At 37.0% G+C, this 14,448-nt stretch overlaps 1 protein-coding gene across 4 annotated transcripts; it reads left to right on the top strand.

The window, feature by feature from the left end:
- The first annotated feature begins 751 nt into the window (after positions 1–751).
- cry1b (cryptochrome circadian regulator 1b) lies at positions 752–12,679 on the top strand. 4 transcript variants are annotated; one of them, XM_007561355.2, is made up of 12 exons: positions 752–843; positions 1,576–1,833; positions 4,549–4,657; positions 5,429–5,571; positions 5,697–5,881; positions 6,309–6,397; positions 7,441–7,581; positions 7,705–8,016; positions 9,176–9,327; positions 9,622–9,824; positions 11,529–11,657; positions 12,001–12,679. In XM_007561355.2, exons 1-12 carry the CDS (start codon positions 767–769, stop codon positions 12,084–12,086), a joined length of 1,884 nt encoding a protein of 627 aa, XP_007561417.1. In that variant the 5' UTR covers positions 752–766; the 3' UTR covers positions 12,087–12,679. The 4 variants fall into 4 exon arrangements, with proteins under 4 accessions (XP_007561417.1, XP_007561422.1, XP_007561423.1 ...); XM_007561360.2 differs by having other exon boundaries at positions 835–853; XM_007561361.2 differs by lacking the exon at positions 752–843 and adding an exon at positions 1,023–1,108.
- Positions 12,680–14,448: the final 1,769 nt, after the last annotated feature.

Here is a 14,448-nt window from a genome sequence, read left to right on the forward strand (position 1 = left end):
GTGCACCACTATATGCCACACTTATAGTGGTGCCAATAAGTGTGGCTCCAGTGATTTTTGCATAAACATATTTAAACGTGGATTTCTTTTCCACATATATTCTCAAATTTAATCTTTTGTTTGTTTCAGTTCTGAAAGTAACCAAAAGTATTTTCAAAACCATGTCTCCTGTTCTTGTTTTACTTAAATCTAATTTTTATCTCCAGATTTACATCTGCAGTAGAAACTGGATTTGAAACACTGAAGAGCAGTGTTGTTTTACGCAGTAAACAAATTGTGTCAACAGAAATGTGTATTCTGAGTGAAACGTCATGACATTCCACCCCTGAATAATTGAGGTTGAAGAAACTTTGGCTAGACGCAAAGAACCTACTTATCTAATATATTCCTGCAGCAAATTATCCCCAAAGCAACACACTTCCAACTCTAAGCTTTGCATTTGGCATGAGGTTTTTCTTGTGGAATGGTGTTTGGTTCATACCAAACGTGTCCTCTGTTCTGGTGTTCAAATAATTACGTTTCAGAATTCTTTTAAATTACTTACTAGAACATTTCTTTCTGTAATAAAAACAAATGCTCCCGTGTTACACGCCTTCAGTAGAATCCATGACACAGCTGACAGTTTTATGTAATTTAACGTGGCTCACATTGGTTTGAGATTATCGCTCCTCTGGATGGGCGGGGCTGGCCATGACCGAACGAACGTACTGTTCCTGTTTCACCCCTGCGACCGCTATGCTAAATCAAACGCACCAACTAGAATGCCATGTCGCGTGTGACCATCCGGGTACTTCTGCATAGCTATATAACTGCAACTAAGGCCTCTGATTTGTTGCGTGTAAAGTACGTTTCTGTAAGTTATTTCAAGGTTTTACCCTACAAAAAGACGCTTCTACACAAACTATGTTGTATTTAGACGTTGAATCTGATGTTTAACAAATGCAGTTTAACAAAAAACGCCATGTAATCGACAGTTGTAAAGCACATTACGGAAACGTGACGGAGAAAGTCTTACATAACTTCCAGTTCTGACCAATCAGGGCGTGTAGTTTCTTCCTCCGTCTGCATGTGGGTGGAGATGTTGACACAGAAGAGACAGAGACATCTTGTAGGTAGTTGTTCATACGCGTAGTATATATTTACAGCTTTTGTTGTGTTCGTATTTTAAAATATTTGTCAAATTTGCCTACATTAATTATAGAGCTAGCTATAAACCGTAAACATTTGGACGTTTTGAAGTTTTTTTGCGTGTTAGCAACGTGCGTTTGAACCGTCTGAAGGTGTCGTATTTCTACACTCGCTTTTTCTTTAATTGTTGCTACTAGCTTGAAATAGTTTAATTTTCAGCTTATTTTTTGTAAATGTTTCCATTTGATTATAACAACTGAGCTTGATTAGATTTGTGTGTGTTTTCACTGTGTTTCGGGGTTTATCTGCCGTCTACACATGCAGCCAGAGCTGCTCAGCAAACCCAACTCGGTGGATAAAGCCATGGAGCAAGGTTAAACTGGACAAACGTACTAAAAACTGCGGAGCAGGTTGAAAACTCCATCTTTAATTTTTGTCTACTGACAGAGAAAAACGTGAACGGACACCCTCTTTGGTTTGTTTTTGTTTTGCCACTGGAAGGACCACCCTCTTTATTTTCAACGCTGCGCTAAAGAATTCAGACAGCATGGGAGTCAACACCATCCATTGGTTTAGGAAGGGACTACGGCTGCACGACAACCCGGCTCTGAGGGACTCTATCCGGGGTACAGACACCCTGCGATGCATCTACATCCTGGACCCATGGTTCGCTGGTTCCTCTAGTGTGGGCATCAATAGATGGAGGTAAGAGATTGGACAGAAGGGGTCATAAAGATATTTATCTGAACGCCTCCTTGGAGAGTTGTGGACCAACTTCAACTAAAGGGTATGAATTAGATGCTACGAAATTACTTTTGCCCAGCTGAAGACTTTCTCTGTGGGGTTTGCATGTATGAGTTTTCTCTGGTATCCTTCCTCCATCCAAAGAAATCAATCCCCATGACTGCTATGAAGACCAGCCCTGCAAGGATTAGGCAGGTATAAAAAATAGATGGACGGATGGAGAATAAATATCTTATGAATCATTAACTTTAATTCAAAGTTTCAATAGAGACCATAATACCATGCATGTAACTAAGAATAAGGAAATGTTTACATGACTTTGTTTCTCATTTGCTGTCTCTTAGTCTACCCTGTCATCACATATAATATTTAAGAAAGCCAAAAAGTAGGGTGCTGTATAAACTGCCAAAAACAAGTGTTTGGTCACTTGGGTTCAGAAATGCGAAAAGGCAACAGTTTAACACGACTTAAAGTATCAGATTTAAAATCTGAATTTTATGGAATCATTATAGTACTGTCAAATATTAATTATTATACTCCTAATAAGAGATAGTGATGATCTCCTGTTTGACTGACTATTTAAAAACACTTTGAAATTTAGATTCTTATCCTACACTATTTGTTCAGCGGCACTTCTCACAGAAGAAGGATCCCAACGGGTTGTTAAGCTGCTATTCTGAAATACTTACTAACCTGGTATTCATCACAATCAAACATTTGTATTTTAGTTACTTCAGAACTGTAGATAATGTGTTTGACTTTTTTTATTATGTGATTATAAAAATGTTTCCCCAAATCTCGGTGCTATGCACAAAATAACATTTATAATCTGCCATTTTTAGAAATCCACATTTTTCATTTATATTCATAAGTTAGTTCATCATCTCATGCTCTTTCATATTATTGAGAAACACTACTTTCAGTCTATCCAAGTGAATTTCTTTTGTAGACCGAGTTTTGTTTGAACCAGAAAATGGATACTTCACCACCCATACATTAGTTGCTAGTCTCCCAGGGTTTAGTCTTTTGCATTTATTGATAGAGTATACATCTGTAGACTGATAACTGTGCAGAATCACAGTACACGCACGATGATCAGATTTGCTGATGACACTATTAATGGTGTTATCCACTGCAGTGAGTCAGCCTACTTGGAGGGGATCAACCAGAGAACAGCTTGCATCTCAAAACCAGAATAAGAAGCTGATTGTTGATTCCAGCTGATTTGGAGGAAATCACCATCGTCTATGTCATTAATAAACACAAGTGGAAAAATTTAAAGATTCCTAGGAATGTGAACCCACTTGCAATTTAATCATTCATCTTATTTGTATTTAACTGGTTAGTAAATAAATTATATCTTTGATACATCATGTTCCGCATGGAAATTGTAGATTTTCCGCAGTTAATCTGGTACTATGTGGTATTTAGTAGAAGCCATGTGCTGTTTCAGCCCAAATTACTTTTTGAACTCTGATTTCATTTGGACTAATGTTATCTGGGCACAAACAGTGTAGACCACTCATGTCTTGGTTAAGGCTCCAGGCAATGAGTTGCCGGCCTAATCACCGTATTGCTAGTTCTCTTTCTTAGCTGTTCAGTTTTTATGAAAGACTCAGAAACAGTGTCGGTGTGCTGATAGCTTTAGCCTACAATTATACGCTTTTATTCACCAAGGAGCTCTCCACATTACCGTATTTCTTCCTGTACACTTCATTGTTGTTTCCATAATTCCACATATTACATATTTCCCCATAATGTTCTGTTCATTAATGCTTGTGTTTGAGTCACTGTAACAAGTTAATTTGTTTGCAGTTAATCTATATTGTTTAATGAAATCAGTAAGTCAAATAAAGACACTTTTCAATAGTATTCTAATTTAAGAAATATGACTGGATAAAGTGGGGTTTTTTTTGGCATTTTTTCTTTAATTTAAGAACATTAATATTGATCCATAATTTTTGTGCTGAATCATTCTATGCCACGGTTAGTTAACATGTGTTCTTATTTTTAGCCACAGGCTAATATGAGAGTGCATAAATAAAACTTCTGAGAAATGTATTTAATATAAAGCCTTTCAGATCCAAGTTTTATGCCATGTATGTAAGAAAATTAGAACTTTCTAAGTGGAGAAATTATGGGAAGATGCTCCATAAAATGTGTTTTCATCTTTTGGCTCTATATCGAATCAGATAAACAATTAAAATATACAAAAACACTTGAGTCTGCTTTCACCATTTTTATATTTAAAGATTAAGGACTCTTTCAATCTTGACAATAGTTTTTTTTTTTTTTTAAAGCAGGAACAAACAGTATAGATTTATTTTGGTTTTCATCATAATGAATATCTTCAGATTAGTCTTGAGCAGCTCAGCAGCATTTGATGTTTTTATGTGGTTTACTTTTTAAACTAACTTGTCAACCATAATTTCAGAGGTTCTCATTGAAGCAGTTAAAGTCTCCTATAATTCAGGGCCTTCGGTTGTTTTTCCCTAACATGGTCCCACATGACAGTCATAAAAATAAATGTCTGCTGAATTGCGTGGTGTATCTAACCTCTAAAGAGTTCGTTCAGATCAACTATGCTTGTCAGTACTGATCTTGTGATTGCATTCTGTGTATCTGTGAGCATGAAATATAAGTCATTTGGTAACGTCTGTCCTTCTGTCTTCTCAGGTTTTTGCTGCATTGTTTAGAGGATTTGGATGCAAGCCTGCGCAAAATTAACTCCCGCTTGTTTGTGATCAGAGGCCAACCCACAGATGTCTTCCCTCGCCTTTTCAGGGTATGAAAATTACTTCCGAGTTTTTGTTAATCTAGGTGAAAATGAGAATTAACTGATGTGTTTTTTCGAAAAAGTAAAACCATGAGGTTAAAAAAAAATGCTGAAATTGAATTAAGTTTAACTTTCTATATGCATCTAGAGCTTAATGCATTATTTGGAGTTCTGTCCTCCACCTGGTGCATTAAATAAGCTAACATAACAACTAATGAGTCAAAACTGATAAAATACAACATTAGATCAAGTTCACTCAAGCTTCAATAAAAGTATATGAAAATACAAACTTTAGCAGTATAATTCTACAGTATCGTGGTTGTTAAAAGTGATTCAAGAACCCATTAATTAAAACATCTAACATATCAGTACAAGGACAATAGAGGCAGCATTACAGGGTAAATCAAGTAAACAATTATAAGAAGTCTATAAATCAGATACTTTTTTTCATGCAAAAAAAATGAACTGATTACATTTTCCAGCAAGTCAAAAACATTTTCATTTGGATAGTTTTAAATTGTGTGCTGCCCTGTTAGTGATTGTGTTGATTATTCTACTCATCTGTTTTAATAAAAAATGGATCTGTGATGATATCTAAGTTTTTTCATATCCTTTTATAAACCAAATATTGACAGAATTCTGTATTGACAATCAGATTTTGGTGTTTGCACATTCATGCCGGTTTGGACAAATTTATGATGTTAAATAAAACAACTAATTGTGTTTAAACACACTCCAGTATTGTGTTTCTCAGTCTTTGTGTGATCATTTGTTTCCTAGGAATGGAATATTACGCGGTTATCCTATGAATATGACTCTGAGCCATTTGGAAAGGAACGTGACGCTGCCATCCAGAAACTAGCCAGTGAGGCCGGCGTGGAAGTCACTGTCCGGATTTCACACACTCTCTATAATCTGGACAAGTGAGTTAGTCTGGATTATTTGTTGGGATAATTTCCTGTGGCAATCAACCTATTTAAAGCTGTTGTTTTCATACTATGTTTGCATGTAAGGGCTTCCTTAAAAAAACCTTTTTTGTCTCTTAAAGGATTATAGAACTCAATGGTGGTCAGCCTCCACTTACATATAAGCGCTTCCAGGCTATAATTAACCGAATGGATTCTGTGGAGCTGCCTGCAGAGACAATCACATCAGAAGTAATAAAAAGCTGCACCACTCCAATTGCTCATGATCATGATGACAAGTTTGGAGTTCCATCCCTTGAAGAGCTTGGTGAGCTGCTTCTTCGTTTTAACTTTGTGAAATGTGTTTATAGGCTCCGCCACCTATTTGTTTCGACCTGGAATGGTGATAAATGTATTTCCCGGTTCGTCCGTTACGCTAAACTATGTTTAGAGGAAGAAATACTATTTTATTTTTCATGCCTAATACATAAACCCCGCTGCAGAATTTTAATTTTGACACATTTCTTGGTTATTAATGAAATTGTAAAGCTTTTTAGCAAACCTCCCTCTTTGCTTTAAACCACAACTGTTAATACTCGTTTCATTACAGTATTAGTTTTTCTATTCTCAAGATCAATGAATATTATTGGTTGGTTAACCTAAAATAACCCAGAATGTTGCAACTAGGTATCCAAATCTAATTGATCCACTTCGTTTCTGAAAGCCATGAACTAACAACCCTTTTCCTCTGGTAGGTTTTGAGACAGAGGGCCTCAGCACTGCAGTCTGGCCAGGCGGAGAAACAGAAGCCCTCATGAGGTTAGAGCGACATCTGGAGAGGAAGGTAAAAATGTACCTTTTTAAAGTACTGACCCGATGAAATACATGTAATCATTGAACTCATATGGGAAAATAGCTTCTTTCACAATCTAGTGTTTGAATAGTCAATTAATTCATGATTTTAATTTAGTTTTTGGCTGTAAACATGTTGATATGAAGAGATAATTTTACTACTACTTTCAACATATGCATTCTGTTCAGAGAGGACAGCAGAAGGTTAGGGGCTTTGTTTTTAATACTCCGGTTCTTCATTACCTTAATGACGTGTAGTTGCATAAAATTAACAGCCTTTTTTGGTGTTTTTTAGAGTATACAACTGACCCCTGTTCTAAAACTTAACAAATTATAACTGTCAATTATCATCTGGGCATGATGGGTGTGCATAAAAAATAATCCACAATCAGCAATATTTTAAAAGTTATTGCTGATTGTGAAACTTACTTTTTCACCACATATAATTTGAAGCTCAAATTCAAGTTTTTGAACAATTTTAAATCGGTAAAGGGTATCAGAAAATGTAGACTGAGAAGAGGAATTTCTCAGATGAATAACGAAAGGCTTATGGATGCTGGTAGAAGTGAATTTACAGTTGTAACAAATAACGGCTTTTACTGACTGAAAGGTCTTCTTTCAGAGCATTTTTATTTCTAATTAAGTCTCCAGTTTTGACTAGCATCAATTAATAACTATCATTTTTTATTTCAAATGTTTGTTTCTTCCTTGAAATTAACAAAACTCTTAAGTTTTCAATGATGCTTTCCAAATGCTTAAATCAACATTTTCACCAGAAACAGCTAGAAACTTGGCTATCTGTGCTTTTTCCCTTCCTGTCGGGTTTTTATTGTGGCAGAAAGCTGCTAAATAAAAATGTCACAGATTAATGCGTCCGTAAGGCATTGCACAATAATCTTTAAAAACTCTTTTTGATTTAAAAATGACTTGAAACAATTTTATAAGTAAGTTATTCTTGTCAGTTCTGTTTCTTTTGCAGTCAGCTATAAAAATGTTGCTAAAAGCAATAATAATATTTTTTACATGTTTTTGCAGGCGTGGGTGGCAAACTTTGAGCGTCCTCGAATGAACTCCAACTCGCTGTTGGCCGCTCCTACTGGCCTCAGCCCGTATCTGCGCTTTGGATGTCTCTCCTGTCGGCTCTTCTACTTCAAACTCACAGATCTTTACAAAAAGGTAGAAATGATCCTGACAGATGAAAAACATTTCTTTGCAATATACGGTAGCTAAACGTATATTCTGTAATAACTGAAAATGCGCCATTATAACAAATAACAGGCTTGTTTCTTAATTTATCAGGTGAAGAAGAACAGCACGCCACCTCTGTCCCTTTATGGCCAGCTCTTATGGAGGGAATTCTTCTACACAACGGCCACCATCAACCCCTGCTTTGATAAGATGGAGGGGAACCCCGTGTGTCTTCAAATACCCTGGGACCGAAACCCGGAAGCACTGGCCAAGTGGGCAGAGGGACGAACAGGTTATCCATGGATTGATGCTATAATGACCCAGCTGAGACAGGAGGGCTGGATCCATCATTTGGCCCGGCACGCTGTGGCCTGTTTCCTCACAAGGGGAGACCTCTGGATCAGCTGGGAAGAAGGCATGAAAGTAAGAATAACGAGGAGAAACAAAAAATCCACTTCCTTCCTCATTTGAACCAAGATCTGGTTCAAATGAGGAAATATTTCCTCAAATATGAGGAAATATTTCCTCAAATATGAGGAAATATGTTTAAGCTGGTTGGTTTCTGGCACCAACACAACATCAGAGCATTACCCACAAAGGTTTTGCATTGTTAAGTTCAAGGCTTTCCAGAAGCTTAATGTTATACTGCTTAGTCCTTTGATGTAGATTTGGCATCATTTTTCCCTGCTTGAATGTTTTATTTTGTGTCTAATCTTCATTCATTAGCAGCAGCTTTCAAATGAAGCTGAAGACTCTTCCTTTGTTGTTTTCAGATTTTGTTCAAAAATCACAGGCAACAAATAAGCCTCTCACATGATGCTGGTACTTACTTTTTTGGCACTTGCATATTGTTCTTTGGTTTAAACAGAGAGGCATTTTTCCTCTCTGTTTGCAGCAGCAACATTCAGTTTAGGTTTCATGTGTTTTTGGACCATGCACTTACTTTTGCATGGTAAAAGTAAGTGCATGGTCTCTTAGTCCATGGGAACATGGAACTTCTTCTCCTGTAGTCAGTGGCACTGATGTTGCAGTCGTTTCCCTCTGTCTGCTGCAATCCGTCTATATGGCTCAGGTGAAGGATGAACACAGTGGGGTGTTTTGACAGGGCTGTGATCCCAAACACACAGCGAAGATGGTTTTGAAATAGATAAACCAGGATAAGCTTCTGGAACGGTCCTGACTTCAGCTGTACTGAACACTTGGGAAATATTTTTAAAAGCAAAGTCTGTCAAGGAAACCGACCGATTTGAATAAACTGCACCAGTTCTGCGCCAGTAATTTGTCATTCATTCATCCACAGCTTGTTCATGAAAGACTGTTAATAAAATATTTGTTTGTATATGAATGTGTAGATGTGAGGAAAAGCCCTCATAAATTCACATATCTGAATATAATTCCTGAGTTTAGATTTCAGTGAAGTTGTTGCTGTTTTTCATCCTGAAAAAAACATCAAATTCCAAAATCATGAGATTAAGTGAATGTAAACTTGTGACAGAATGCGTCACAATTAACTTCCCAGTTGAGTCATTTGAATAAACATTGGAATAAATGGAAGTAGTACAGTGTTGTTGTTTGTTCGCAGGTCTTTGAGGAGTTGCTACTCGATGCAGACTGGAGTGTAAACGCCGGCAGCTGGATGTGGCTTTCCTGCAGTTCATTTTTCCAGCAGTTTTTCCACTGCTACTGTCCCATGGGATTTGGTCGACGCACTGACCCCAGTGGCGACTACATTCGGTCAGTCACTGCTTTCACATGAATATAAAAACATTTGTCTTAAGGTTAGGGTGTTTGATTTGTGCTTCCCACAGAGATTAAACTGGGAAACCAAAATCTCATGGTTAACTTGTGCTTTTCTAAACTCTCACATGGGGGGGAAGGAATGTCAGATGGTTTCAGAAAATTGCAAAAATAGCAAGTGCATCTTGTATCTTCACTGTGCCTATGAAAAAGTGCTCCTTAATACAGTGAAAACAAAGGGTGCTTTGTCCCTGTGTTTCATTTTGCACATCTTCCTTTTTCTTTTTTCAGTCGTTACTTGCCTGTATTGAGGGGTTTTCCTGCAAAATACATCTATGACCCTTGGAATGCCCCGGAGGATGTGCAGAAGGCAGCCAAGTGTATCATAGGAACCGACTACCCCAGACCCATGGTGAACCACGCTGAGGCCAGCCGCGTCAACATCGAGAGGATGAAGCAGATTTACCAGCAGCTCTCCAGCTACAAAGGACTGGGTAAATGAGCTTAATGATTGTTAAATCTTCAAGCACACTGTAGATTAATATTAGATGTAATGAATGGCAAAGTTGAAGGCAGCTGTAAGAACCACTTAAATCTAGAAAAAAGAATGAGACAGATCTTCAATTTATTCCTACATCGACCGTGAAAAGTTGTCCTGCTCTGACACAAGCAGTCAGTCTGTCTTAGACACTAAGTCACATCGTCACATAACCTAGTAGATCTTGTTTCTTTCCTCTGACCCAAACTCTAGAGCAGTAAAACAGGTCCAGACATGTTCCCACTCATTGACAACTTCATCTGTTCTACTACTTTTAAGGTGTAGCTGTATTCTTCTAACATTTCTCACAGTACAATCTGCTGCTGTCTTCTCCTCTCTTATGAAAGTTGTAAGTTTTCATACAGATAAAACAAACAAAATATTTATGGGGAAGAAAATAAGTAAGTTTATAAGTACAGCCCCTTTCAAAATATAACCTCTATTTACGTTTTGTCACTTTACTACTCACCCATTTAACTCACTTTATCAGGAAAGCGGTAACACTTTATTTGAAGGGGTGTGCATAAGACTGACATGACACTATCATGACATAACACCTGTCATGAACATGAAGAAGTCTTTATGAATGTTTATGACAGTTGTCATGAAGTGTCATTCGGTAAATAATGACACTTAATGCAAAGTTGCTCTAAAAGTTGCATTGAAAGTCCATTAAAAATGCCAACTTTGCATTGAATTATCATAATTTACAAAATCATGCAAAGTTGGCACTTTTAATGGACTTTCAATGCTTCATAAAGACTCCTTTATGTTCATGACAGGTGTTATGTCATGTTATGACAGGTGTCATGTCAGTCTTATGCACACCCCTTCAAATAAAGTGTTACCAGGAAAGCTAAGTTGCCACTACTTAGCATTTAATTGTAACCACTGTGAGACCATTTAGACATCAATGCCATTTATATTTGACATCAGTGTGTTTGGACTCTTGATGTTGCCGTGGGCAGAAATCTGTTTTCCCAGATAGCCGCCACAGTCCTGCAGAAGGCAGAGCGGGTCAGTGTCAGGGAACATCGTCTGTGTAAATGGCTTGGTTTTTAGAACCTACAGTGTAAATGCAAAGTAACAATCTCTGTAAATAAAATGGTTGCATGACATTATGTTCAAAACCGTTAAGCAATGCAACTTCAGTTTTTCTCCATCAGTAGCATTTCAAATGGTTGCTTTTTGGTCTCATATGAGTGAAGCGGCTTCATAAACGCGTTTGCTGTGTCACCAGTGTGGCTTGTGGCAAACCTTAATTGAAAATTATGCATCCTTTTGTCTTACACTTTAGTTGTACTCGACGTTGTGTTACTCTCACTCATAAAACTGCTGTAAAGTACATTTGATTTTCTGGTTGTACTGTGACAAATGTGAAATAGTTCAAGGGCCATGAATACTTTTCCAAGGCAAACTATCATTATTCTGAAGGGAAATTTGTTTTACTGCTGGTAGTAAAGCATGAAACACATAAACACGTTGTTCACTTTACCACTGTTTTTATACTTAATGTGAGTAATTGCTGAAGTCTTGTATCCAAGTCTCTGTGCATATCGGATGGCAGCATGATTGAACAATTTAATCCCCATGTAGGAGGATACCAATTTTAATCTAGAGGTACACAATGAATAAGCATGAAATGCTGCTTATGTTTCAGGGCTACTTGCAACTGTTCCAGCAAATCCCAACAATGGCGTAAATGGTAGCAACATTGGAGGAGTCAACGCTTACTCTGCTGCAGGGTCCTTTGAAAGCCCCCTGGTGCAGGAGGGAACATCTCAAACAGGTACGGCAACTTTAAGAATACAATTAAGTTGCGCATTATTCTCAGTACGCTAAGATTTTTACAGAAGAATCATGTTATTCAAGACTAAAATTGCTTCTCATGAGACTTGAGCGTGATACCCAGCGTCTGAAATGTGGCCTGCAGAGCTGCTCTAAGTTGTTTACAACTGGAAGAGGAATACAATGAATTATTATGGAGCATCACTAATACTCTGAGGAGAACATGTAATATATCCTCAGCACTATAATATTCTGTAACAGCATTTTTTGTCACTCATCAATGAAAGCTGCTTGCTAATGTGTCTGAAATCTTGTCAATGTCTCTCCTGTGTCATATTTGATAGTTGGAAGGAGACAGTCCTCGCAGAAACGCTGTCATGAAGAGGCGGAACCTGAATGCAGCTTCAAATCCTGGAAGCACAGCAAATAGCTTGGATATTAATAATGGATATTAATAATCCATCACATGGTTTCTGTTCCATGTCCTCCAGTAGCAACAACTAACTCCCGCCTAATGACGATGGAGATGAGACCGTTAATCTGCTGGTACCATTCAGTATTTCTTTTATGCAGGAAGTTGTAGACATTAAATGAATTATGAGTTGCTTGCATTTCAGATATTGCCTGTTAACATGTGTTAGTCGCAGGATGGGAGCTGGTTTACCTCTCAGGTACAAAGTCATAAAACTGTAATATATCAGACCAAACCATGCAAAAATGACATGAAGCAGCCTGTTGTCTTCCACTGCAGTGTGTAACTGCGAGCATGATGAACCTGCTAAACAATAATATTTCCTCACATCATTTAGCATTTTGATGGAAGAGTAAAGAATTTTCTTAAATTCATATACACAAATAAAATGCCTGTTGTTTCAGCACAACAATGAACAATTTGGAGTTTTCATTCCACAAAAGTTGAGATTTGTTTTCTAAGCTAAGAGTCTTAGTAGAAGCCAGTCAATATTAATCATTTTGTAAATATTTGGAACTGATTTTCTGTTTTTGTATATTTGGCTGTGGTCTGTGAACAAAGGTACTGAAATGTAAAGATTATAATTTAAATATATATTCTTTTGTCACCTCAGTGATCGTAAATGTGTTTTGTATAAATAACGGCAATTTTCTGAATGTTTTGACATGACAATAAAAGACAAAAAATGATAAAGTTTTGCATTTGGATTTTGTGAGATAAAACTTCCATTTTTCTGTTCACCAAAGGAAATGCAGTAACCTGATATTTAAATGCAATGGTTGTTGGTGGCATTTTAGAATTGAAAATACTCCATAAAACAGCAAGTCAGGCCTTCTAGCAAAATGAAATGCAGCTGAAGTCATTCAAACACGTCTGCATTTCCTGCAGCGACTGGTCAGATTGGAGCTCCACTGAAGAGTATGCAATTCTACTGGAAGCATACCCAAAAAGTATACAGTAAAGAATAATTTTAAATAAATCATTTAACATTCCAAAATCCTGATTTCAGTTTCTTTAACTCATTTTATAATCCGAGAATTAATTGCATGAAAACTTAGACATTTTTTCATGTAGAAAAGTTTTTCACTTTTTGTTTTTATAAGTTTTCCTTTTTCAAGAAAAGATCACGAGAATTAACATATCTAAAAGTTGTAGGACTCTGGCTCTTGAAGAACACCACTGGAGAATAGGGACCTAAAAATACTGTACCAATCTTATAAATAATGCCCAATCTTTAGTCCATTCTGTATTGAACACAATGCCAACAAACAAACTGACATGCCTCTAAATGTTTGAGTAGTAAAGATGAAAAGACCTTAATTGGCATTCATGGTACCGATGTGTAGAAATCCTAACAAGACTTTTTTTTTTTTTTTTATGCAGTAGCATTATCACACACTGAAAACTAGAAAAATCCAACTTTGCAGTACAGTACATTTATTCAATCCCCCCCCCAAAGAAAAAAACAATAAATAAATTAATAAAATTATTGGCAATACTATGGGCATGTCCGTGTTCAGCATTCAGACTTCTCCTATGCTATTATAATGAAGTTGGAACATGCACAAAAGGATCTTTGACTGCACATTCCTTTCTCTACATAAGCCAGAAATTTTACTGAGGGCTGTATTTTATGTTTACTGGTAAAGTGAACTTCATTGTCATTCCAAATTTTTTGGGTGTCAAAGGATCCACCCGTGCACTTTAGCAAATTTCCCAAGACCTTTAGATAAGAAATAACCCTGCAGCACCATGTACGCTCACCACACTCAACAAACATGCGGTGCTTCATTTTTGTTGCTGTTGTCATTTTACACTAAACCAGTTGGTACTTCGAGAAAAGCTCATCATTTGGCCAAAGCAGCTGCGAAATGCCACATTTATGTCGATCATGGTAATAACTGTAAGCTAAATGACAGAAAACCTCTGTGTTCAATTTTTTTCTTGTTCAAATATGAGAGAGAAATCAGAGAGAGTTAAAGGAATAGGCCGCTTTATGTGCAAGTGTTTTTTTTTTCTCTCTCTCTCTCGGCTTCAGTCAAAACAGAAACCATCACATAAGGAAAACCACATGCAAGTCATTTTCATGTCAAGTCATTTTTATCAACCAGGTCTAAACCAAACTGCTGCTATGCACGTTGTCCCAATTGCGTGAATAGGCAAACATTGCAAAATTGTTTGATTACGACTTGCGCTTCAAATACATATCACAACTCTAATCTTTGTAAGCACTACATTAAGATACATCACATTTGATCATTCTTATGTAATCTTTGCCAGCGACTCACTCGGTCACGGTTTTGTGACAAAAAAAAAAAAA

This window comes from Poecilia formosa, unplaced genomic scaffold (genome assembly GCF_000485575.1).
Source record: "Poecilia formosa unplaced genomic scaffold, Poecilia_formosa-5.1.2 Scaffold126, whole genome shotgun sequence".
In the NCBI taxonomy this organism is placed as follows: domain Eukaryota; kingdom Metazoa; phylum Chordata; class Actinopteri; order Cyprinodontiformes; family Poeciliidae; genus Poecilia; species Poecilia formosa.